Genomic DNA, 26,817 nt, shown 5'->3' on the forward strand with positions numbered 1-26,817 from the left:
CGATGCATCATGAGGCGTCTCACGGGCTACGTGATACGTCACTTAATAAAGAATATATTTTACAGCTATAGATATTAGCTTTTAAAAAACCAATGAAATTCACAGAAAAAACCATAGGTTATAGACCATATATAGTTAGGAATTTGCATTTACAAAACCTTGAAAATTCACTGAAAAAACCATAGGTTATAGACCATATATAGTTAGGGATTAGCATTTAAAAAACCTTATTTTATTTGCACAAAACCATTGAAATTCCATATATAGTTAGTTGCACTAACTATATATCGCGGACCCGCAATCCACTGCTAATGATGTCACATATTACATCATTCATGACATGGTCAGTGACATCACTGATGACATCACTGATGACATCTCAAATGACATCACTGATGACATCACTGATGACATCTCAAATGGCATCACTGATGACATCACTGACATCTCATTTGACATTACTGATTACATCACTGATGATATCATTTATGTGATAATACATCTTCAGACTCTAATATAACCTGAGATACACTCAGTGTAAACAGGCACTCACAGACTGTCACACATCCATGGAGTTACTCACACACCTAGTCAGTCATGCAAAGAATCAATCACATCTCCATTTCCTCAACTATACAGTTATACACACCTTACTTATTCAAACATATAGTAACACATATTTACTCTCTTATACAATCCTTGATACAAGTTCACAATGATTCATACAGCCACTCACACATTCACTGGCTCTTATGTTCAGTTATTTATATATGTCAACTCTCACATGGAGTGTGTTTTACATATGTACTTACTTTGACATGTAGCACTGAGATATCCATTTACTCACCAATATACTCATGCACACAGTCAACTGTCCATACAGCTGTTTCTACATGCACTTTTGAACCCATACACCTAGGGAATCAACTGCTCACACATCTATGCACAGAGTTATACACCTCCCAGCCACCCACACACATACTCAGTCTCCCATACAAATACTTGGGCAACCATTCAATAACCCATATAGTTACTGATATAGCTACTGATTTAAACATGCAGCAGTTTACAGAACAACATAAATAATGATTGCCAAATTAAGACACTTTAATCACTAACCCATACACTCAGTGAGACACATTTAATCATTCTCTCATACAGTCAGTCATGCACCTACTAAATCCTTCATCCAGACACTTATACATCCACTCATTCTTCAATATGTAAGACATATTTTAACTTTACAGAAACATACAGTCACTGGGTGTTGTCATCAGTGATGTCATCAGTGATGTCATCAGTGATGTCATTTGAGATGTCATCAGTGATGTCATCAGTGATGTCACTGACCATGTCATGAATGATGTAATATGTGACATCATTAGCAGTGGATTGCGGGTCCGCGATATATAGTTAGTGCAACTAACTATATATGGAATTTCAATGGTTTTATGCAAATAAAATAAGGTTTTTTAAATGCTAATCCCTAACTATATATGGTCTATAACCTATGGTTTTTTCAGTGAATTTTCAAGGTTTTGTAAATGCAAATTCCTAACTATATATGGTCTATAACCTATGGTTTTTTCTGTGAATATATATATATGTAAATATATATATATATATATATATATATATATATATATATATATATATATATATATATATATATATATATATATATATATATATATATATATATATATATATATATATATATATATTCCGTCCACAAGAGTCCGGTTGCTCCTGGCGCTCACTTGGTTGCGATCCTGAGCGGGTGCCGGTCACCCTAAATGAAATTATATATATATATATATATATATATATATAAATGTAATATGTATGTTGCATTTTTTTTATATCAATAATCAAAAGGAGAGGGAGGGAAAAATGTAGACACTACACTCTTATTCCCCGGTCAGTATTTTCAACAACAGAAGAGTGTAATTACTATAATCACAACTTGAAACGCATAAGAAAGAGATATGGGGCGGAAAGACCCATGCTCTTCTGATGGTTTGTTACTTTAAAAAAATATATATATTTGTCATGTCCCATGAGTCAGGCAATTCCTCACCATCACCTATATGCTGTATAACTTTGCTCATTAACAAGACAATGCAGTCTGTCAAGACTTCATAGAATTTGACTGGTATCGCCTGTCTCCTGCTGCCTTGCTAATATGCAAGGCTGCTAGTGCTCCCTGAATCCCCCCAAGCTAAATCTCCTGGTGGAGAACATTTGTCTGTTAATCGTTAAGCCTTGGAAGATCACACCTCCTTATACACTCAGCATACCGTTCTCCATCAAAAATATCAGTTTGGCCTTACAGTTTTTGGAAACACTGAGCAAAACTATTTGACTTTTTACTGGGTATGTGTGTGGAGTGATCCGTTCTTGCCTTTAATGACCTTTATCTGACTATTAGCTTTTTATCAGTAAGCTGATGTGCTAAGATTCTCCCCACCTGTTCTCCACATTCATACTGAAGAGAGCGGTATCTGTTGTATCTGGCTGCATTCTTTTCTTTTAATATCCTACTTAAGGTAGAATATTTCTATATCAGAGGAAGATATGTTTGTGTTTGCTCGTAGCCCCCTTGTCTAATCACTTCAGCATGGAGAAATTCTAACTGTAGAATCACCTGACAAGCTGTTCATATGATACCCCTCATAAAAGCCTTCATTGCATCCAAGACTATGAGGGGGGAAGCTGTACAGACATTCTCCTGCAAGAACTCTATTATATATTTTTTAGTTAATAAGACATATTCCATATCCACAAGTAAGTATTGAGGGTTCGAGAATGACCATCATTGCTTACTTGCCACATTTGACTAAAATGAGAACAAAATGTCTGCCGATGCCAGTGTCTTTTGGTAGCAAAAACCACATCAATTTTAGAATACTGCTTATATGGGGCGCTATAATATGTATATCCTGGCTTAGTAGGAAATAGTGTCCGCCATGCATCACTGAGACAGTGCAGACGAGCCATCTCTAACATGAAGGGACTCACTTTCACCATCCTTAATGAGGCTCGCTGATTAGTAGAGTCTATGGCATAGTCCATAATGCAGATAAACTTGCCCATAACTAATAGCTTCCCTTGCCACTCCAGTAGTTCTTATGTTACTGTATCAAAGACTTCAGGTTCATTTAAGTTAGTTCCCTAAATAGAACACCACACATACTTTGTGCTATTGATTAAAACCTGCACCATTGCCCATCTTCCCGGCTGGTCAAAAGAAATTTTAAGAAGAGTATATTTCAAATGCCTTGTCCATCAGGACAGCAACCTCTGTGACGGACACAGTCTGGGATGTACAAACGATTGCTTTAAAACAGATCAGTATCTCTATATGTCAAATGAGTCTCAGTAATAAATACTAAATGAGGTTTGTACATTTTTAACTCTTCCCAAACTAGCTGGTGCTTACTACCTGCATTTAAGCTGAAGACGTTCAAGCACATAGATCTAATTACTCCCATTGTGAAGTAATTATATTACCTCTAGGAGTATTCTGCCTATTCCCTTCTCCCTCTATTGAATCTATCTAGAAATCCAAATAGAGGTAATCTTCCGAACAAACTTGGCCTCATATTCCAGTTCCCTCACTCATCACGTTTCTCCCAGCAATTAATACCCTTGACTACCCCATTCCTCCTGGGGCACCCCCTCTTCTAATTGAGACCCCCTCACCCCTCATGCAAAGAATACCCATGAAAGCAGGTGAGAAATGTCTGAATACTTGCTTTCTGTGTTGAGCAAAGAACCATCCCCAGCCCTAAACCTTGCCCCCTGTTTCCTGAAAAAGGAATCATCCCCGCTGAGCTGTCGATTGAGTGACAGCAGACAGAAAGCACCGAACCACAGGCCGCACCCTACATTAGCCGCACCCCCAGCCAAGAAATTTACAAAGAGAGAGGTTAAGAGAAATATTAAAAAGACAAAGAGAAGAATGCAATATTACATATTTTGTCCAGATCAGATGTCTTTCACTTAGGACCTGACCTATTTTTCTATTAGAAAAAAAGTGTCAGTGACGTAACAGCAAGAGCAGGATAACAATGATGATACAATTAATAGATTAGATGGTCCCCGTTATCAGCTAGTTAGTTGCCAGATGTCGCCATTGGCTAACAGCCTGCTGAGCCTCAGTGTCAGTATGAAAAATCTAAGAGCTGCTCTCTCTGTTGACCTTTCAGCGTGCTGGTTCCTGCAGGAACACCTGTGCCCCTGCCACCTTCAGAGGGTCAATCAGCTGGACGATCTTCCAGCGTCTATCCATTGAGACTTTGCAGAGGTCTGATCAGAAAGAGAGTAAAAGATTCGACCACAATGGGAGCCACAGGCAGGCTGTGGAGAAGCTGGCCTGTGGCAGCAAGAAATTAACAATAAAAATAAGTAATGGACGGGGATGCTGCCACTTTGACCTGACTTTATGGTTATGAAAATTGGAAGTCTGTGTGCCCGCTGGATCTGGTAGTCCCAATCCCAGTCCGCTAGATCAGGATATGCCTTCTGGAATAGTTGCACAATAAATGCTCGTGGGTCAATCCCTCTCTCCTTTCCGGTATCCCAAATAGTCGTACGTAGTTCCTACATTGCCAATTATCTAAGTCCTTGACTTTCTCCTTCAGGAAGATAAGTTGGCCATCTTGCTTCCTGACTGTTCTGGCCGTTATCATGGTGGATTCCTCCATATCTGCCACCTGCTGATGCAAATCCGCAACGTCACACGACAGTGTAGCCACTTTACGAGTCACTTTGGCCACTGCTTGCTGTATTAGGAGACTGTCTGCTCTGGCTTCCATGTAGTGCACCTGTGCCTCTGCCCTTTTATCATTAAGAGCCTGAAGAATTATAAACAGTGAAGGTTCATTTGTACAGCAAGAATCCATTACTCTAGGGAGGGGTGAAGTATTAGTTTCAACATTCACAGAGAGGAAGAAACCAGAAGATTGCCCTTTATCCAATGCTTCAAGTCTAGGCCTTAAACTGTCGGACATTTCCAGTGACTCTGCATTGTTAATGCTTTTCTCGGCCGAGGATGGAAGGGGCACCTAAACGTGAATATGTACGCTAGACCCGCTCGTGGGGTCATTGTTGGGCAGTCTTGATATTAAGGCCTTTACGTTTCACTTAGAAGTAACCCATTTGCGCGGTGTACTCCCGTTGACCCTAGCCTTATATTGAATGTGCGAAGTCCGACCTAAGCATTGAGTCTCTGAGTGCTCAGTAAGCCTTTTCATGTTCTTTGTGGTTTTAGTTTTACTTTGTTTCTTCTTCTCCTGGGAAGGGGATTCAATTAGGACAACCTCTGAAATTTGTAGAGCATCTGGGAGGATTCCATGTGTACCAGTAGGCTGGTGTGGTGTTGCAGACTCCTATGAAAAGTTATGGATTCGTTCGATATCCTGCTCTACAAGCAGATCCCTTGAATTTTCAGTGGCACAATCTCTGGTAGAGGTCTTCCCCTAGAGTTTCAGACTCATGAATATAGAGTGGGTAAGGCGCACCTTCAAAAGTAACGTCCCCAGAGTTATTATTTTTGTGCTTTGACAGGCCCCTGTCTCCTGTGCCACTTGATGCCCCACATCATGTTTGCACTGTTGCAGTGATACCACATGCGGCAGAGGCAGCATAGCTAAGCTAGCAACATTGTTGTCACTACTTTCAGGCATGACACATATCGTAGTTTGCAAGCTCTGAGACATTCTGTTACCTTGAAGTGGATCAGCTTCGGCTATACTTACATCCTGTTGCGTCATGCTCTCCGCATCTGCAGATTCTGAAGAGCTGTAGCATCCAGTCTTGTTAGTGGCAGCCGCCTCTTCATGTTCTGGGTGGACTGTGTTCAGCAAAGTGTCGACCATTGCAGCTTCTAGTGAGGAGTCCGTTGCGCCATCCATCATACCACACGTCTTCAAGATGTCAGCAGCTTTTCCAGACTGCAGCAGCTATAACATCGGCTTACTGGCCCGGGAACCACTTACTTTTGCCGCTGCTATAACCAATTGAAGCCCGCTTGACTCCCCCCGGGCTGCCAAATTCTTCTTTGTTACAGTCTCTAAGTCCGCTGAGACAGGGACGTGAGTGCCTCTGGCTCCTTTTAATGTGCTGCCTCTTTGCGGAGCCATATCGCTGGTTGTAGTAGAGGTTTGGCTTGCCCAATAGAAGGCAGAGTGGCTTGGCCCGATGAGTCACCTCGCAATCCTGACCAGCTGCAAGGCGTGTTGTGGAGTTCGTGCCCGTAACTCAAACATGAAGTCAAGGAAGTTTTATCTACAGCAGAGTCTTTCTTTGTTCTTTGATTCAGACTGCTACGGGGAAAGTTTTAACGGTGATGCATCATGTTGCAGTAGGAGCAGCACAAGGTTCCTGCTCTTCAGTGGTGGAGTCAATCCACCATCTTCCTTTTTTACCAGTCCTGTCAGTGGGATCTCCAATACGAATGTCCTTCAAAAGTTGAACTAAAGCAGGGGTGTATGGATGAACCTCACTAACACTGCAGAACTCAGAGTAGTTATATTTTTTAACTGCTCAAGGAGCCACACTGATCTTCTAACCTATGTGCCATTAGGAGCCATAATGTCCCCTCTTTCCTTTGCAATATATAACCTATTTGTGCAATTGCGAGGAAATTATCCCAATTATGTACACTTCTTTGGTGTTCAGTCAGTCACAAGGAGCGCTTACATAAACCGCCCTCTCAGTTATCAGACAATCCCCACATGGGACCCTCTTGCTGGATGAGATTCTCCTGATACCTTATCTCATCCAATGATCTCTAAATAAGATCCTAAGGATTTGCTACTCCCCCACCAATCTCTCACTTAGGTTTGGGCTCTTGCATTGCTTGCCGATCATGCATCTTGGCGAATCACTGGTAGAACTGGGACTCACAGAGTGATCAGTATTCCCTGTTAGTTTGTGCAGTAATGCTTGAAATATTGACAAGTAAAGTGCTCCGCAGGCCCCACACACTTGGATACCTATAATGCTCTACACACATCCATAGCCATCCAATGTCCAATATATTCCATTACTTAACAGTGCACTAGTCTCTTCCAAACTAATCGAAGTTCTTCCATAATTTACCTCTAAACTTTACAAAAACATCCAACTGCAATGCCCACATACTACCTTGACTCCTACCAACCATTATGCCAGAAACGTAAAAAGCATCTGCAAAGGGCTTAAGAACACCCACATTGTTGAGATGTGCTCTAGAAATGTGTGCACAAAGAACAATCGATGAACAGCATGTAGAATATTGTAAAACATTCACCTCAGTTCAGAGATCTGAGCCTTAATCCATCCTTTCTTTGCTCCCCATGCCATTCCAGTTTAATCTCAGCCATGTGCCCGCAGATGTGTCCTGAATGTTTGGGAACCCAAGGACCTAAACAAGCACAAAACGCAATGGGCAACATTGGCATTCATGGTAGCGAAGCGTAACATAGCCCAACTGTGGGGGTCCAGCCTGCCGCCCAGAATTGTGAACGGGAAGGAGGACTTGGACTGGGGTATGTTCAGGGAGAGGTTGGTGTATTCTACCAGGGGACGCCCCGGGAAGTGGGGTAAGGTTTGGGAGGCATGGAATCACTACAGGGGCAACATTTGTGCCCTGCCGATCAGTCAGGAAGAAACGGGCGACCACGAGTCCCCATGATCCATTATTTAATATAACTGTGAATGTATTGAGCTGTATGGAATGTCATCGAGAACGATTGAAGACCTATAAGTATGTCACCTGATGCATTTCTTTGTTGATTATATTGTTTAATAAAAAGAAATAAAAAATAAAAAAACTCAGCCATGTGTAAATCAGTCTTGACACTGCCCCCCATGGGAACAGTCCAGCCCTTACTGCCGGGCCAGGCCATCCCTGGACCAGAAAGAAGCATCCTGGGACCGCTTTCGGGGTTTCACCCCTCTTTAGCCAGGCTAACATGTCCCCAGTGGTATGGAGAGCATGGGACCCATGTCTGGGCATACCCTTGGCCACATAGGGTGAATATAACAAACACAACAAGATGAAGGACAGAGTGCTGAAATTTTTCAACCACTCACCCCCAGTGAAGAGACCTGGGATTGATCCATCATTCTTTTGCTCACTATGCCACTTCAGTTTGGACCCAGTCACATGCAAATCAGTTTTGACCCTGTTCTTCGTGGGAACAGTCCTGCCCAAACTGGCAGGCCAGATCATCCCTGGACCAGAAACAAACATCCTAGGACCAGTTTTGGGGTATCACCCCTCATCAGTCAGGATAGCTTGACTTAGGTATGGTCTCAGTTGTCAAAACTGGGCACAAAAAGTAAAGTTTAGCTGGACCATTTGGTACATATTAACTGACAATATGTTTTTATTTTTTTATGGGCTTATTAAAAAAAAGTGTAGTAGTTTAGATTGAAAACAGGAACAATGGAATGTACAATACACAGATCCTGCAGCAGACAGATTTCCATATGCAGCTCCTTAAACAACATGACACTGAACAAGAAAGCTGGGTGTCTGGAAGGAAATTGTTCAGAATATATTTTTTATTCATTTAAGACCATCAAATAATTTTGAGACATTTGACAATAGTGCAGAATATGGCCTTTGTGACCTCCAGTAAGTATGTGTGTAAGTAGTAATAGAAGTGCGTCAAAGTGATGAGTGACCCAACATCTTTGACTGTTGATGGATTTCTCCAGATCTTCATTGTCTGAAAACATAACCAAAATGATTGAAATTGTGCAGAATTGTGGATGATTAATGGAATATTTCCTCATTTAATTTCACAGCTGACCCACAAGCTCCTCGGTTCCAGAGACCTGCTCTGTGGATAATTGTCTCTCTCAGTGTCCTACTAGTCCTGGCTGTGGTGGGATCCGGCATTTGGAGTAAGTGAATCATTTCACAGAAATATATAATCAAGTAGATTTGTGTTGCTGGAAAAACAAATATTAGCAGAAATATCCCCAAGAATATTGAATAATCCAATTTCACTTATTAAGAAATTGAGGTAAATATATAGTATAATAAGCTTTAATACCAAGTAGCCTTCTCTCTGTCACCATCAATGTATTATCAATCCATCCCAGAGACCCAAAACACACACACACAGGCATGAACACACAAGCACACATATACAACACACCCCTCGCACCATTCAATGTTTTTGACTCCTCTGCCCTCATAGCCAGTTTCTTCTCCTCCATCTTAAGCTTGGTCACTTGCAGCTTTAGGCTCCCTATTTGCCCTCCTGTCTGCCAGCTCCTCTGGGGACAAGCCCAGAGGAGACAAACTCACTGTTTTGCAGGGCATTCAAATTCAGGAGACAAGTCATCCCTCTGTCCTGTGTGCTGCATTTTAGGGCGTGCATCCATACCTTGCTTCCCCACATTGCCTCCTCATTCCCCTTCTCTGTTGCTGTCATCCTCTGGTGAACCTCTGCCAAGGCCATCAGAGCTTTCTGTAGCTCCAATTTCTTTGTGCCTTTCTTGGTTGGCAGATCCCTTTCTTTACAGAACTGCTTGAGCTAACAGGAGTGTAGCACTCCAGCTTGATGAGCTCAAATTGCATCTTTGTAGGTATGGTCACAAACAGTCAGGTAGAATGAAAGTGGATTTGGAAAAAGCAAATCGAGCCAATAAAGGAGAATTAAAAAACTCGAAATGGTCTCAAATTCTCTATCTGTGATTTTTGTGTAAAACAAAAGCACTGAATAACACTGCACAAACACAATTCCAAACTTAAAACTGAACACCAATGCAGGAAATTGGGTTACTAATTGAGAGGAGTAAAACCAGACTCAAGCAGTAAGCACAATCTCTGTCAGGGTGAAACACAAACAAACCCCAAATAAACCTGTGCTTAACCCTCTGGTATATTGGTACAAAGCCCTCAGGCTTAACTTAGAGGCAATCTGTAAAGTATGTATGCAGCACTTCAAACAGTAACAAAGTCAGAACACAACACAAGAAGAAGTCCACACTAGTTCAGGAAAATAGAGTAAACCGTAATACATTAATTTGAGATGAAAATAACAAACATTGAATCAGTAGAACAGGAGAAGTGCAATTTTAGATCTGTAGGTAAAAATAGTGGCTAGAAGCACAAAACGCCAACTGTGATTATCTGGTTGCGCCGGATTGAGACAAAGACACAAGATCAGGCCCATCACGATGGAGAGCAGGCGGATACATCTTGGAAACAGCATTTACTATGTGGTTGGAACAAAGAATCCCTTTACACACAGACTTTACTATGCATGTGTTTTTACCACGCATGCCGTTCCCACGCATGTATTTACAACAAATATGCCTTTACCACACATGCTTTTACCATGAAAATGTAAGTATTTCTGAGGTCAGTGCCTAATATACACACACATATATATATATATATATATATATATATATATATATATATATATATATATATATATATATATATATATATATATATATATATATATATATGAGGTAAGTCCAGTTCCCAGTACAACGCAGCGCAGCGCAGTCAGCCACACCGTCAATCAGGAACCAGCGAGACCCAAACGTGGTGCAAATTGATTTATTTAAAGTTCAGCCCAGCACCACAGCACATATATATATATATATATATATATATATATATATATATATATATATATATATATATATATATATATATATATATATATATATATATATATATATATATATATATATACATTACCTACTGGCTATCGCCAGTAGGTATATATAGTTAGGATTTTTTCTCTATGGGATTTCTGAAAATTCTATGTCTAATAACTTTGGCGTTTGTGGACGGAATCGGCTGAAATTTTCAGGAAAATGGCACATTTGTTTCTGAGCAGCCCCTGAAAATTTGGTGGTGTTTCGTCAAGGGGGGGCTGAGAAAAAAGGGGGGTCCCAAAACGCGTTTTTTACATTGAGTTTTCCATAGGGCGGTTGGCCTCACTTTTAGCTCGAACGGCTGAATGGATTTGCACGAAACTTGGCAAAATTGTAGGGACTGGTAGCCCGATGTGCCTTTGCTAGGTCTCAATATATGTGCTTCAGTGGATTTTGAGAAATTAACGTTTAAATCAAGATATATATCTGTAACAGCGCTCCGGGCAGCGATCCGGTCCGCTTACTTTTCGCGTTTCGGAACTTTGCGCGCAGAAAGCTGATTGGCTCTCCGGTGTCTGTCAACATTCTAAACAGTCCGGAGCGGCCGCCATCTTGTCTCTCGGTAGGATCGAGAGAGAAGAAGAGGTGAAAAACGAAAGGGGAATTTAATGAAAGGGGGCAAGGTATCCCCCTCTTGACCCCCTAGGAATGTAGTTGGGGTTATTAAAGGGTCCCGTGGGGAAAAGGGAAAAAAAATGATTTTTCACGGTAGAAGCGCTTCACGGGCCGCGAACTGGGCCGCAAACTGGTAGCGAAACGGGAATTCGCCATTTTGTGCTTCGTTAATTAAATTACTAGGTATAAGGGGGTGCGGGAGACGTATCCTAATCCCCTATGTTTCCTGAGGGTGGCTGAGGAGGCTGATATATGTTGATACATCTCTTCCAGCAGCTGTGCGTGAACTTTTTTTTATTTTGCTGCGTGACAGTCCGGAGCGGCCGCCATCTTGTCTCTCGGTAGGATCGAGAGAGAAGAAGAGGTGAAAAACTAAGGGGGAATTTAATGAAAGGGGGCAAGGTATCCCCCTCTTGACCCCCTAGGAATGTTGTTGGGGTTATTAAAGGGTCCCGTGGGGAAAAGAAAAAAAAAATGATTTTTCACGGTAGAAGCGCTTCACGGGCCGCGAACTGGGCCGCAAACTGGTAGCGAAACGGGAATTCGCCATTTTGTGCTTCGTTAATTAAATAACTAGGTATAAGGGGGTGCGGGAGACGTATCCTAATCCCCTATGTTTCCTGAGGGTGGCTGAGGAGGCTGATATATGTTGATACATCTCTTCCAGCGGCTGCGCCATCTTGCCTTTTTTCCAATGCCACAATTTTGTCGTGCACGGCAGCCATTTTAGATGCCAGGCTGGTCCCAGGCTATCACCTACCCCTGCGGATGTAGTTTATGGCCCCAGCTGTAGAGAATTCAGACATGCCAACCCTCCTGATTCAGGCGTGTGACTACTGATTTCAGTGCTAGTCTCCCGCCTCCCGATTTCTGCAAGCAAAAACCCGGGGGCATATTACGAACAACTAGCGATAATTTTTGTCTCTAACTTGTTTAGAGACAAAAATTATCGCCGCACATCGGCGATTTTTATCGCAGATAAACCTTGCTATTATCGCAGAAAAGTCAGCGATATTCATGTATTATCGAGCAAATGCTCTTAGCCATGTTATCCACCTCCCATTGGATAACATGGCTAAGAACTGCTCAGGGCAGGTGTTAGATTTTGGAGATATTCGCGCTTAGCGCGAATATCTCCAAAAGTTGGTAATAGAAGATAGCGATGTTAGGGACTGTTTCCAGTCGCTAACATCTTGGTACGCCACTTTGCATGTCATTAGTGATAAGTATCACTGACATGCAAAGCGGGGCCCAAGATGGCCGCTATCTCCTTTTAGCTGTCACTAACTGGTGTTAGCGACAGCTTGGTAATAGGGAGATAATTTTATCTCCGCTTTCATGGCTTTTAAAGCCAAAAAAGCGGAGATAAACCCCCTTGATAATATGCCCCACGATTCCTTGGGTGTTTCAGCTGACAGGGCTTGGTATTGTGTTACATGGTAATTTTTCCAGGAAACGTCAGAGGGTCGATGCAGGGGTTCTAGAAGAGGTGATAAACCATTTAAGCCTCATGAACAAGCGAATGGTCTTTTAAAGATTTGTGAAGTACTCGGGGCGGCGGTGTGTGTGTGCCCTCTTTTAGGAGCGGGCGGGGGGGCACTGCCAGCAACTTGCCAGGTCAGGTAGTGTTCAACACGTGCATCACCCTTTCTCTGCCTGCTATTGCGCTCCATGCTTCGGAAAGGTAAGAAAAAGAACGTGCATTTGAGTTTGAAATGTCCGATCCTGCAGCAGCACACTTCCAAAGCCCACACATGACAATAACCCGATTCAAGGCCCCATTCACCCGTTTTTAAAAAAATAGATAACACTCCAACAAAGTAAGATTATAAAACTTTATTAACTATTAACTATAACGAACGGAACAAAAACTAAAAACATTTAAACATTTTTCAACACAAAAAGCAACAATGGTTAGAAGCTGTCTTTTGTGCGAATAGTCCCAAGGCAGCACAACGTGCAGAGTTCTGGACGGCACCCAGGTGATGTCGCCTGGGTGCCGCACTGGTTTTGGGATCCTACAATGCAGCACAGAAAAACAGCGTGGGGCGTCCCGGGTGGTGCGGGGGGAGGCCTCGTCAGTAGCGGTCTGTTGTGCGAATAGTCCCAAGGCAGCAGAACGCGTTGAGATGTTGATGGGACTGTGTCCAGTGTCACATGGCTGACACAACATGTACGACAGGCACCCAGGTGATGTCCAGTAAACTGCCGCACTGGTTTTGGTATCCTACAATGCTGCTCCGAAAATTGGCGTGTGGCGGCCCGGGGGTGGGGGAGGCGGCGTGAACGGGCCTCCCCAGGTGGCGGCCATCTAGCTGAGTTGCGCCCGCTCTTGCGGCTACAGCGTCTCGCTCACCATGTTGTTGAGTTGCTCCCACTCTTGCAGTGCAGCGATAGGCGGCTGCCACATGGCTCTTAAAATGGCGGACGGCTCCTCGGTTTTAGGCCTGGTCCACTGAAATGGCCCTGGGACACCTTGGAACTCGGACGCTTGCCTGCTAGGGCTTGGGCTCCATTCTCGAAAAGCGTCCCCTCAGCCGTGAAGATTCTACAAAAGTCTTGGGGGCCCCCGACTCCCGCAGGCTTCCGGTGGGGAGCGGCTGCCATGATTGCTCGCGGAATGACCACGACGGAGCCACGAGATGGTGGTGCTCTCATGCTGACGCCAGCTTCAGTCTGAATGATTCAGAAACAAGGTGGGGCTTTCATCGTTTGGGAAAAAAAAATGTTCTAAACCAATGAAAAGTGTTATTTTTAGGTCATATGACCAAGCCTTCCATCTTTAGGAAACCAAAAGTAAAATGAACCAATGAAAAGTTTTATAAACAAGTCACATGACCTGTTATGCGGCATAGGGCTACAAAAAGCGTAGAAAATCCGTTGGCACGTGAGGCGGCGTCAGTAGCGGACCGATGTGCGAATAGGCCGAAGGCAGCACAACGCGCCGAGATTCGGATGGCACCGAGGTGGTGTCCAGCAAATTGCCGCACTGGTGTGGCCATCCTACAACGCTGCGCCGAAAGACGGCGTGTCCAGCTGAGTTGCGGTCACTGTTGCGGTACAGTGACTCGAACGCGCCGAGATCCGGATGGCACCGAGGTGGTGTCCAGCAAATTGCCGCACTGGTGTGGCCATCCTACAATGCTGCGCCGAAAGACGGCGTGTCCAGCTGAGTTGCGGTCACTGTTGCGGTACAGTGACTCGAACGCGCCGAGATCCGGATGGCACCGAGGTGGTGTCCAGCAAATTGCCGCACTGGTGTGGCCCTCCTACAATGCTGCGCCGAAAGATGGCGTGTCCAGCTGAGTTGCGGTCACTCTTGCGGTACAGTGAGTCGAACGCGCCGAGATCTGGATGGCCCCGATGTTGTGTCCAGCAAGTTGCCGCACTGGTGTGGCCATCCTACAATGCTGCGCCGAAAGTCGGCGTGGGGTGCCCCGTTGGCTTATGAGGTGATGTCAGTAGTGGACTGATGTGTGAATAGGTCGGAACCAGCACAAGGCGCCAAGATCCGAATGGCAAGTCCTGGATGTTGAGTGCCTCAGTTGAGAGTTCTGAGCAGTGCTTGTAAGACTGTCTGAAGCTTATTTGCACCTACTGCAGCTTCACTATTGCCCTGGTGTGGCCAAAGGTGGCACATGACATAGGCGGCCGGCTCCCGAGGTGCGGCGGAACTTTTTTCCTTTTCCTTTCTGCTTCTTTTCCTACAATCCGTTTCATCTGAAGACACGACCAGGTCCCTGAATGTGTGCAGCGGGACGCTATTGATTGAATGAAAATGGCGGCTTGACACAAAGCTGACTCAAGCGTTACTGTTGATGCTATACAGACAAAAATTGGTTTTCAGTTTGTACATTCTTCAGGTTTTTTTTTTCCATCCAAGTCTGATTGAGAGTTTGTAGAAAAATGGCTTCAGATTTTCCACATACTACTCTTCAACATTCTTCCTAAATGTAACAATGTGAAACTCACTAGGAGAATGGCTGTTTCTGTTTCCTTTCAAAATGCTGCCAACACTATTTTCTGAATGGAAGACACCATCTTGTAGCATAAAGGGCCGAAAGGGGTTCTGGTCTGGCCGATGGTTGGTGGAGACATTTTGACTATATCTTGGACCTGCCCAGCCTCGCCCAAAATGGCGCCGGTATAAATGGGACTCGTAACTCCTTGCCCGCAAATGTATATCTAGAAAATGTTATTGTAAGTGGCCGCGTCGTATTTTAATTACAAAATGTACGTCGCCCGATTCCGCAACTGTTAGACACCTTTGTTCTTGCAACCTAATGGCCCGCTCGTTACGTTCTTCTACAGTGTAAATGTCTCCTCATCATATACGATTTCATTTTGCTCCGTGGCCGGCCCACGTGGTTATAAGCCCGTATTTGTATACTGACATTTTCACAATAAAGGTTTTTAAAACAAAACACGGTAGTAGTATTTACATTGGTAAAGTTTTTACTTTTAGTCACTGTTTTCGAATCAGTAAAGGCAAGTGAAATAAAGCAGTCCAATTACATGACGGATAAAAGGTATAATATGTAGGAACGCAGTAAAGATAAATGCTTAAGGGCAGTTGTGTTTTTCATGTCTGCAATATAAAGTGATCGATAAGAATCTGATAATCAGGCGTATCGGCGACTAAGATAGCAGGCCGAATCTCTTTTACTCAACGGCTCCATTATGGAAGGAAGAAACGCCCTTTTTCTCGAAAAAGGAATATATTTTACTTACAAGACAGTTGTAAATTTTCCGGGAAAGTACATTAGCCTGGAATATTATAACATATGTTTGAAAAAAAAATATTGTTCGAAAACAATAAAAAGCGTAATTTTTAGGTCATATGACCAAGCTTTTCATCATTAAATTAACAAAAGTAAAATGAACCAATGAAAAGTTTTATTAACAAGTCACATGTCCTGTTATGCTTACGTTACGCGCTGCGCGCCGCGCCTCGGATCACTTCCGGGTGCGGTAACGCGGCGTGTCATATAACGCATTACGCGACAACGTAGGTCAAGAATATAGTCAAAATGTCTCCACCAACCAGCGTTCGGAACACAACTCCTTTCAGCAGTCCAAAAAGTTCTGTTAAATGACAACAGAGGGGACAGGCAACAAGAACCATCAGTCAAAGAGGGGAGGGCAAGTTCTTCTCTTCCGGGTCATGTTGGGGCGCTACCGGAACTGATCGAATTGGTAGTCTACAGTGTTTCTGGATGTTTCAGACTAAAGCTGGCGTCAGCATGAGACCACTACCATCTCGTAGCTCCGTCGTGGCCATTCCACGAGCAATCATGGCAGCCGCTCCCCACCAGAAGCCTGCGGGAGTCGGAGGCCCCCAAGACTTTTGTAGAATCTTCACGGCTGAGGGGACGCTTTTCGAGAATGGGACCCAAGCCCTATCAGGGAAGCGTCCGAGTTCAAAGGTGTCCCAGGGCCATTTTAGTGGACCAGGCCCAAAACCGAAGAGCCGGCCGCCATTTTGAGAGTCCTGTGGCAGCCGCCTATCGCTGCACCGCAAGAGTGGGCGCAATTCAGCTGGATGGTGGGCAAGACGCTGTAGCCGCAAGAGTGGGCGCAACTCAGCTGGATGGGACAAGGTTCAGAATTGAAGAGTCATCAAAAGGCAAAAAGTTCCGCCGGATCCCGGGAGCCGGCCGCCTATGTCGGGGGCAATCTCAGGCTACACCAGTGCTATAAGACTTGGGGAGGGTGTCGGAGCCAAGCGTCTTCTCCGAGTCCATGGCCATCACACCGCCCCTCAGGGGCCTCCGTCAAGCTGTTTAGGAAGGTAATATATCACATTGTTTTCTAATGCAGTCAGGTCCACAAACGACACTCACTTACTTTGAGAATAGTGAAGCTGCAGTAGGTGGAAATAAGCTTCAGACAGTGTTACAAGCGCTGCTCAGAACTCTTAACTATGGCACCCAACATCCAGAACTTATGCTATTTGAGAATGGCAGTGACATCGAAGCATCTCAGGGACCAAAACCATTAACGTACTTTCACGTATGAAAATCTTACTTGGGGAGGGGGCAGGAGCGAAGCGCCCCCTCCCAGTCAGCGCCACCACACCGTATGTTGAAAATTTGAAGCCATCGTTCTACAAAGTCAACCAAACTTGGATTAAAAATCTAGAAAAATGTACAAACTGAAAACCAGTTTTGGTCTGCATAGCATCAGTAGCAACGCTTGAGTCAGCTTTGTGTCAAGCCGCAAATTTGATTCAACAAAGCACAGACATTCAAAAAGGCTCAAATTCAGAACTCTAAACTATGGCACCCAACATCCAGGAGCTTGCCATCTGGATCATGGAGCCTTGTGCTGCTTTCGATCTATTCACACATCGGTCCACTACTGACATCATCTTATAAACCAACGTTATGTAAATAGTTTTTTAATAAAATGTTTTACCCTGTTTCTTTGCTGGTGTGTTGTCTATATTTTTAATATTTGCATACGGTTTGTCGTTATTTTGTGCGGGATGGGTGATGGAGCCGAGCTGTCTTGCAGCCCTCATGGTGTGGAGCTCAGTTCATCTCACTATTTTCGTATTTCTCATGAAGGGTTGTTCCTAATATTTCTATTTTAGCGAGGTCAAAAAGAGATCCAATTAGTGGCCTACTGATTTTGCTCGATTACTTTTATTTTTTTTACACGATTTTTCACTATCTGCAAAGACTAAACAGAGTATTGCGACTTTGTGCTTGTTTGTAAATAGAGAATGATCCAAAGAGAACCAATTCTAAAACAGTAAATGCTTGGACAACAATCAATCAAATGGAGAGACAAGCAGCCACGACGGATTACAACGGGGGTAAAGGCCTGCGTTAACTACCCTTCAGTATCTGCAAAGAGAGAGTACTACTAAGACAAAAGAGGGGAGGGGGGGGGGGTGCAGCGTTCAAAGCACATCAGCGTGCATAAATACGAAAATGTTTTTATTTATCACGTACTTGACATTTTAAAGCTTTTCATATTTGCTATTAAAAATCCAATGAAATTCACAGAAAAAACCATAGGTTATAGTGGATATATAGTTAGGAATTTGCATTTACAAAACCTTGAAAATTCAATGAAAAAACCATTGGTTTTAGGCCATATATAGTTAGGAATTTGCATTTACAAAACCTTATTTTACTCGCATAAAACCATTGAAATTCCATATATAGTTATAAGCGCTAACTATATATCGCGCACCCGCAATCCACTGCTGATGATGTCACATATTACATCATTCATGACATGGTTAGTGACATCACTGATGACATCACTGATGACATCTCAAATGACATCACTGATGACATCACTGAAAACATCTCATATATATATATATATATATATATATATATATATATATATATATATATATATATATATATATATATATATATATATATATATATATATATAACCTACTGGCGGCCGCCAGTAGGTATATATAGTTAGGACCTAGTTTCCATAGGAAATCCGTAACATTCTATTTCGAATAACTTTGGCGTCGATTGAGGAATTTGCGTGCAATTTTCCAAAAATTTGGCCAGCTCAGTTCTGCTCCTTCCCTGAAAGTTTTGAGGGGATTCGTCAAGCGGGGGATGAGAAAAAAGGGGCGTCCCAAAACATGTTTTCCCCATGTTAATTTCCATAGGACGTTTAGACACGGCTACAGCCCGAACCTCTGAAAGGAATTACACCAAAATTGAATGGACTGGTACGCAGAAGTGCCTTTTGTTTAAATGGTGTAAATCCCTCCAGTAGTTCCTGAGAAAATCAAAAGAGAAAAAATATACATATCTATAGCAGCTTACTGTAAGCTAAATGTACTCTGTACCATTTCGAGCACGAGCTGCGTGCTGATTGGCTGCCAATGTCTGTCAAAAGTCCAAACCGGAAAGTGTTGGCAGCCATCTTGTGCCTCGGAAGACTGAGGCACAGGAAAGCAGAAAAACAATGATGCAAAACACGCAAAGGGAGCAGGGTAGAAGCATCTTGACCCCCTAGGCTGTTGTAGTCAGAGTCCGACACCAAATATGATGATTTAAGTTTTTATTAGCACTTAATATAAGGCCCACAAGGAACCGGCATAAGCAACTGCGAACAGTGGTCGGAACAGCTGAATGTCACAATGGAATGTGTGACGTCACATAAATACCATCGGGGCATTCCAGGATGGAATTATGTGACGTGACACAGTAGACATGGTAGAGGTATGATGATAACAGTGTAATGAAAATAAATACAATTGCAACATCTCCCTTCCTCAACATGAACAAAAACATTATTTACAATTCATAACAGTTGTTCGATGGAACCAGAATATTAATTCCAATACATAACTGTCATAACGTTGGGAATACATATTTCTCTTCCAGACCTAGTATGAGTGTGCACGTCAATATGTCTGTTGTCCACTACATTTCCATTCTTTTTGCACCCCTCTCTTTCCTTAGGTCCCTTAAGTACACATGACCTTCCTTCTAAACTCTCGTGTTCACTATCCATACTTGCATTTCTCTCTTCCACCTGTTTTTGAGCACTGACACTGTCATTGATTATTTGATCACTGGTGTACTGGAGTATCATCCCATTCCAGAATTCTGTCATCAAGTTGGCTTTCCTCATCCTCCATTCCTTTCATTATTAACATTTCCTGACCTTTTTTCAATTTTACTACATCGTCCTTGCTGCGCCATCCTTTGCCATCTACATACACTGCCCCTTTAGATGTACTGCTCACTTGTTCCGGTCTACCAAACACAGATTCTCCTTTGTTCACTCTGAATGGTTTCTTCACCAGAATCCAGTCTCCTTTTTCCATCTCTTTGCTCCTTGCTTTGTTGACTTCATCTGAATATTTTTTAGTCTTCATTTGTTTATTTACAATGTTCTCCCTCACTTTGAGTGTTTTGTCATCTATGCATTCAGTTGTCTCATCATCTTTGTACCACTTTTCAAATTTGGGAGTCAGTTCATTTTTGCACTTTCTTCCTCTCATCAAGTAAAATGGGGTGAATTTTGTAGTTTTGTTAGGTTTGATATTATACGTGTTTACTTTATCTCTTATAAAACTTTTCACGTTCAATTTAGAAGCAATTGCCAATTGGATGCCTTCTTTTATGAATTTGTTCGTACGCTCAACTTGACCATTACTTTTTGGGCTGTACAGTGGCGTCTTTTCTTGTCTCACCCCAATATTTTCCGAAAACTCTGTCATTTGCTTTGACACCAGTTGAGTTCCATTATCTGACCCTAGGACTTTTGGTTGACCTTCTACAGCAAACATTTTCTTAAGAAATTTTATCACAGTTTCAGTGGTCACATTTTTCACAAATTTGAAATAAACCCACTTTGAATAATAGTCTGTCAAAACTATCATGTATCTTTCGTACTCTGGTAGTAAGTTAAATGGCCCAGCAAAGTCTATTGCTATTTTCGACCAAGGTTCATTGGGTATGTCCACCATCTGCAACTCTCCTTTACTGGTCTTCCAGTGCTTATCTGCTTTCAAACACTGTACGCATTTGTCAATGAAACTACACACCTCACTGTCCATTCACGGCCACCAGTAGTGCATGCTTAAAAGATTCTTCGTTGCGCTACTTCCGGGATGACCCTTGTGAGGTAATGTTATTAACTTAGATCTAACGTTGGCAGGTGGTATAAACAGGTCACACCTTTTCAGAAATCCGCTTTCAATAGTTAACTCCTTGCCAACTTGTTGGCAACTTCTTAACTCTTTATGAAGATTTCTGACCGGTGGCCACCCTGTTCTCACATGACTTATTACTCTTTCCATTATTTTATCTTCTTTCTGACTTTTCATCCACTCTTCCTCTGTTATAGACCCACTACACATTTCCGTGGCATCAATCCATTTTACAACACACTCTGTTTTGTCTAGTGTGGTTTCGGAAGGACCATTTATTGGCAATCGTGATAAGCAGTCAGCCCTGCAATTCATTCCACCCTTTATGTGATGTATGGTGAAAGTATACACCTGCAACTTTGACAATAATCTTATCAATCTAGAACTTGCTTTGCCCTTGCCACGTCCTTCTCCATCCATCATGTAAATCAATGGCTTGTGGTCTGTGATGACTTCAAAACTCCTCCCCCATAGGTAACTTTTGAGTTTTTGCACTGCCCAAACACATGCGAGTGTTTCCCATTCAATGGTACTGTAGTTTGTTTCAGCCTCGCTTGAAATAAATGCTATTGTGTTTTCCTTCTTTCCTTGCTTTTGACAGAACACTGCGCCTATGCCTTTGGCACTGGCATCTACTGTGATGACATATTCCAATTCTGGGTCATAAGGTTTTAAGGCAGGTGCTTTGGCAATATCATTCTTGATTTCATTGAAAGATTTATCTTGATCTTCAGTCCATTGGTAACTCACGTTTTTCCTGAGAAGTTTTCTCAGTGGCTCAACTTTGGTGGCATATGCTTGTATAAACTTTGAATAGTATTCGCTTAATCCTAGAAAGGACTTTAATGTTTCCTTATCTTTTGACTGAGGTGCCTCTCTAATTGCTTCCACCAGATCATCTTTTGGCGTTATTCCATTTGAGGTTAACACATGACCCAAATATTCAATTCTGCTCTCCATAAATTTGCATTTGTCTTTGGACACAGTCATACCCTTTTCATTCAGGGTTTTCAGCACCTGGTCCACTATTTTAAGATGCTCAGTCTCTGTCTTTGAATGGATCAAAATGTCATCCTGGAACGCCTCAACCCCATTTACTTCTCCAAAAAGACTATCCATGAGTTTCTGAAATACCCCCGATAAGGAAGCAAGACCAAATGGCAGTCTGATGTATCTGTACGCTCCAAAAGAAGTCACAAAATGGTCACCTTCTTTGACTCTTCTGTCAAGCAAACTTGATGGTAAGCTGCTTTTAGGTCAATTAATGTAAAGTACTTTGACCCTGCTATGGATTGTAGTATTTCTTGTATCATGGGTAATGGATAACAATTAACCAGAATGTTACGGTTGAGCGATCTCAGATCCACACACAGCCTTATCTCCCCTGTTTTCTTTTTCTTGGACACAACAACACCCACTCAGAGGCATCTATCTCTTCTATCACTCCTTCTCCTTTCAGCTTTTCTAATACATCTTTTAACTCTTTTTTTATTGACACGGGTACAGACCTCACTCTATGCTTTGTTTGCATTGCACCATCCTTCAGCTTTATTGCATGCGTGAACCCTTTTACACACCCTATCTCATTTCTGAATACATTTTCATACTTCTTCAGTCACTCTTCTATGCCATTTATTTTTGCTTCAAGTCTTATGCTGTTTATAAAATCCTCCCTCAAAATTATGGGATTTTCAGAACCTGGTTGCAGGATCACTCCTATCTTAGCTAGATCCTTCCACCCCACCAGTATTCTACCATTCTTGGCTACGTACACTTTAGTCTCAATTGTTTTCCCCTTAAATGTCACAGTGTCATTGAAGTAGCCCACCATGTCTATATCCTGTTCCCCAAATGCTTTTGGGTTTATGTCAGTTTCCTGTAGTTCAACATCGTTCCATTTTTCCTCAAAAAGTTTATCTGATATTATCGTTATAGGTGAACCAGAATCTGCAGTAAATTGTAGTTCTACATTCCCTATTTTACCTGCACCTATAGGTCCTTTTATTTTGCCATCTACCATTTCCACATATAGTACTATGTTTCCACACATTTCTTCGTCAAAATCTCCTACAGCATTTACATTAACATTTCCTGTTACTTTCCTGGTTTTGCATAATGAAGTATAATGACCGTATTTTTTACACTTCATACATTTCTTTCCAATAGCAGGACATGACTTACAATCAGCTAGGTGTTCTTGAGAACCACATCTATAACAACACACATTTCTTCCTCCTACCCTTTTATCTCCCCATGTTCTCTCATTACCTTTATGTTAATTTTTCCTCTTGTCCTGTAAATAAAATACATTGGAATTACCACTAGTACAAGACAGTTCTTTAGTTGAAATTAATGATCTTTCTATCCCTTTGGCAATGTCCACCACTTCCTGCAAAGTTGGTTTCCTACATGCTAATAATCTCTCCTGCACCTTTTTAGAGTAGCAGTAAAACACCACTTGGTCTCTTATATATGTATCAGTCAAGTCTTCATATTCACAATCCCTTGCTAGTACCCTTAGGCAAGCTATATACTCCTCTACAGTCTCTCCTTCCTCCTGCTTCCTCAAAGTGAACTTGTGCCTTCCCACCATTATGTTGCTTTCTTCATCATATTGTTTTTCAAGTCTTTTTATAGCCTCCTGATATTCATTCATCTGTATAAACACACCAGGTGGATATACAAATTCTGGCAGTCTGTCAAATACCTCTTGACCAACTTTCCCTAAAAGGCCAAATAATAGTGACTTCTTTCTTTCAGCATCATATTTCTTGCCCTCTATAGACACTGTCATTTTTGAATGCCCTTAACCAACTCTTCCACTTCATTGCTGGCTTTCCTGGTTCTTCTAAGAAAAGTGGTGGCACACATATATTATTACTTTGCGCCATTTACTTTACCCTTTTTTTTCAGATGTATGGCTGTAATTCTTTATTTTAGCTTTCACTCAAATTTTTTTTTTTCAAACTTCCATCACAGTATTTCTGACTCTTAGATACTGCTTTTATTTTCCTCACTTTACTTTTGCTGGACAATTTCCTTAATATCAATTGGTATTGTCATTCATTTCCAATGAAATGCGCATTGTTTAGAGGTGTGCTTATTATTTCATTTTTTTAACTTCCTCGCTGACTTTTCCTTTCAATTACGCTGTTTGCCGCCTCAGACCTGAAATTGTCACAATCAAAATGGCCGCACAAACGCTGAAATGATGACGTGTAGAGCTGTATAACCAATGGCAGTGGTTTACACGCTCGCGTCACTCCCAGAATGCTTCACGCGTTTTCCTGACAGAAATCCTGTTATGCGTTTGTCATGCCAGATATCCCTTGTGCATTGCTTCTGATCAGCTGTGCTTGCGCGTGCAGTTATTTCACTTACTTCGTTGTTCTCTGCTCATTACCGGTTAGTTATTTCGTCCGATAACCGCTGCGGGTGACTTCCTTCAAACCCGATATATTTTCTCCTTTGTGAGCCTTTCACCGCTTTCATTTCGGTTTGTTTCCCTCGTCGCCACTTGTTGTAGTCATAGTCTGACACCAAATATGATGATTTAAGTATTTATTAGCACTTAATATAAGGCCCACAAGGAACCGGCATAAGCAACAGCGAACAGCGGTCAGAACAGCTGAATGTCACAATGGAATGTGTGACGTCACATAAACACCATAGGGCCATTCCAGGATGGAATTATGTGACGTGACACAGTAGACATGGTAGAGGTATGATGATTTAAGTGTAATGAAAATAAATACGATTACAACACAGGCCTGCTCAGGGGGTCCCACAAGGACCCCCCAGGTCCCCCAATTTTTTTTTTTAAATCGCGGCGTACGGGTACATGATAGTACCTCATTAAAAAGCATTGCAGTTAATAGAAGGTTTTAAGACTTTAGTGACATTATAAATAATTTTTTGATGGCACCAAACTCATTTTAGGAATTGTGGTGTGTTCTAAGGTGATTTTACCATGTGAAAAAGTCTTCTGCTGGGATATCATGAATCATGTTTGAAAGAAAACTATTATCTAATGCTTTTCCCACTGTGGTTTGGAAGGGGATCTATAAGCTAAACTGAGAGCATATTTGCTGTAAATTCACATTATCTTTCTCAGTCATGTGAGAATGAAGTCTGACATTCTCAGTACAACATGGACATTCAACAAGGACAGAGACTGTCAGTTGATTCCTTTGTGTTCTACTGCAGCCTCCTAGAGTGTTCTAAAGAACAACTAGAGTGCTAACAGTACTACTTATTACAAAGGTATAGCACACCTGAAGCCATCTTGATTGGAATAAAGTGGTAACTCTTAAAACATTTAATGTAAAAAGGAACGAAATGAGGGGGTATATTTTGCCATAGAAAGTATGATTAGTGCTGCAGAAAGAAAAATTAGGGCACATTTTGAGTGACTTCTCAAATCCTCTTCTATTTCATTAAAAAATTCTTACATGCAGTCTCCCAAGATGGCCACCAGAGGCAAAAGAGCCCAAATGTAGCCCAAATATCACCCAGATGTAGCCCAAGTATAGCCCAAGGACAGAATGTCCCAGAGTTTTCTAAAGAACAACTAGAGCGCTAACAGTCTTACTTATGACAAAAGTATGGCACACCAGAAGCGATCTTGAATGGAATGAAGTGGTAAGTCTGACAGTATTTAAGTTAAAAAGGAACAAAATGAGGGATTCATTTTGCCATAGAAAGTATGATTAGTGCTGCAGAAAGAAAAATTAGGGCACATTTTGAGTGACTTCTCAAATCCTCTTCTCCTTCATAAAAAAATTCTGACATGCAGTCTCCCAAGATGGCCACCAGAGACAAAAGAGCCCAAATGTAGCCCAAATATCACCCAGATGTAGCCCAAATATATCCCAATGACAGAATGTCCCAGAGTGTTCCAAAGAACAACTAGAGCACTAACAGTCTTACTTATGACAAAAGTATGTGTAGTAAAGAGCCACTACACAATAAAGGTTCGAAAGTCCGATTTTATTTAGTCATAAGTAACAGGTGCTCCCAGCTTGGCGGCTACTCTCACCCACAACATTCTGACTCGCGCTCCCAGAGGAGGAGCGGACCATACCAAAAGGGAAAGGAAAGGGAGGGGTGGGTAAGGGGAAGACACAACTGGTAAGGTTACCACACACCTTCCCCCTTACATAGAACGAAGGACAAAGGAATACAGATCCCTAGGCAGGGGTGAGAGAAAGCAGTGGGAGGGAGACTGGAGGGAAAGAGTGGTGAGGCTAGAGGAGGCGAGGGAACAGAAATGGAGAGGGGAAGGAGCGAGATATAGGGAGACAGAAAAGGGAACAGCAAAAGAGAAGGAAACAGGGAACGAACAACAAAGGAAGGAAGGGGAAGAACCCCCAACCCAAAGCCCGCGAAGGCTGTCCCAACGGAATGGAACTATATCAAGGGCAACTGTAAATGAAAACAATAACCAAAGGTTAGCCTCTAAAAGGAACTGATGGGGAGAGAGCTGGGACAGAGGGTTCCTATGTTCCACTAGGCCCCCCCCCTATATACTGGCTTTTATTGCGCAGGGATGGGCAACATGGTATCACAATAGGTGTGGCAGAAACTTCCCATCCCTAGAACACCTCCTCTGCCACCCCACCATACTCTTGTTAAAGTCTCATTGATGAACCTCATGACCTTGGTTAAACACAGATATGAGAACCACATCCCTCTTTCACCTTGGGCTCCCCTTAGAGTTAACAAGCCCAACAGTCTATTTCGCCATAGAGTTCCGCACTTCTCCTACTAGTCTTTCCATCCCCCACTGGAGTGATGATCCTGGAGGTAACGCTCATATTTTCTTATTTAGGCAGTAACTTGGGCCAGGGCACTGCCCGGCAGCTCCTTCTGGC

General features: G+C 42.4%; 1 protein-coding gene across 1 annotated transcript in view; it reads left to right on the plus strand.

Annotated features, from left to right (window-relative positions):
* The window catches only part of LOC147700907 (killer cell lectin-like receptor subfamily B member 1B allele A), a 550,617-nt gene that overhangs the window by 68,172 nt on the left and 455,628 nt on the right, over window positions 1-26,817 (plus strand). The window contains exon 2 of the mRNA XM_086929269.1: window positions 8,803-8,901. Within this exon, the coding sequence (XP_086785395.1) occupies window positions 8,803-8,901 (99 nt within the window). The remainder of the gene's footprint in view (window positions 1-8,802; window positions 8,902-26,817) is intronic.

This window comes from Lissotriton vulgaris, chromosome 7 (genome assembly GCF_964263255.1).
Source record: "Lissotriton vulgaris chromosome 7, aLisVul1.2, whole genome shotgun sequence".
Taxonomy (NCBI): Eukaryota; Metazoa; Chordata; class Amphibia; order Caudata; family Salamandridae; genus Lissotriton; species Lissotriton vulgaris.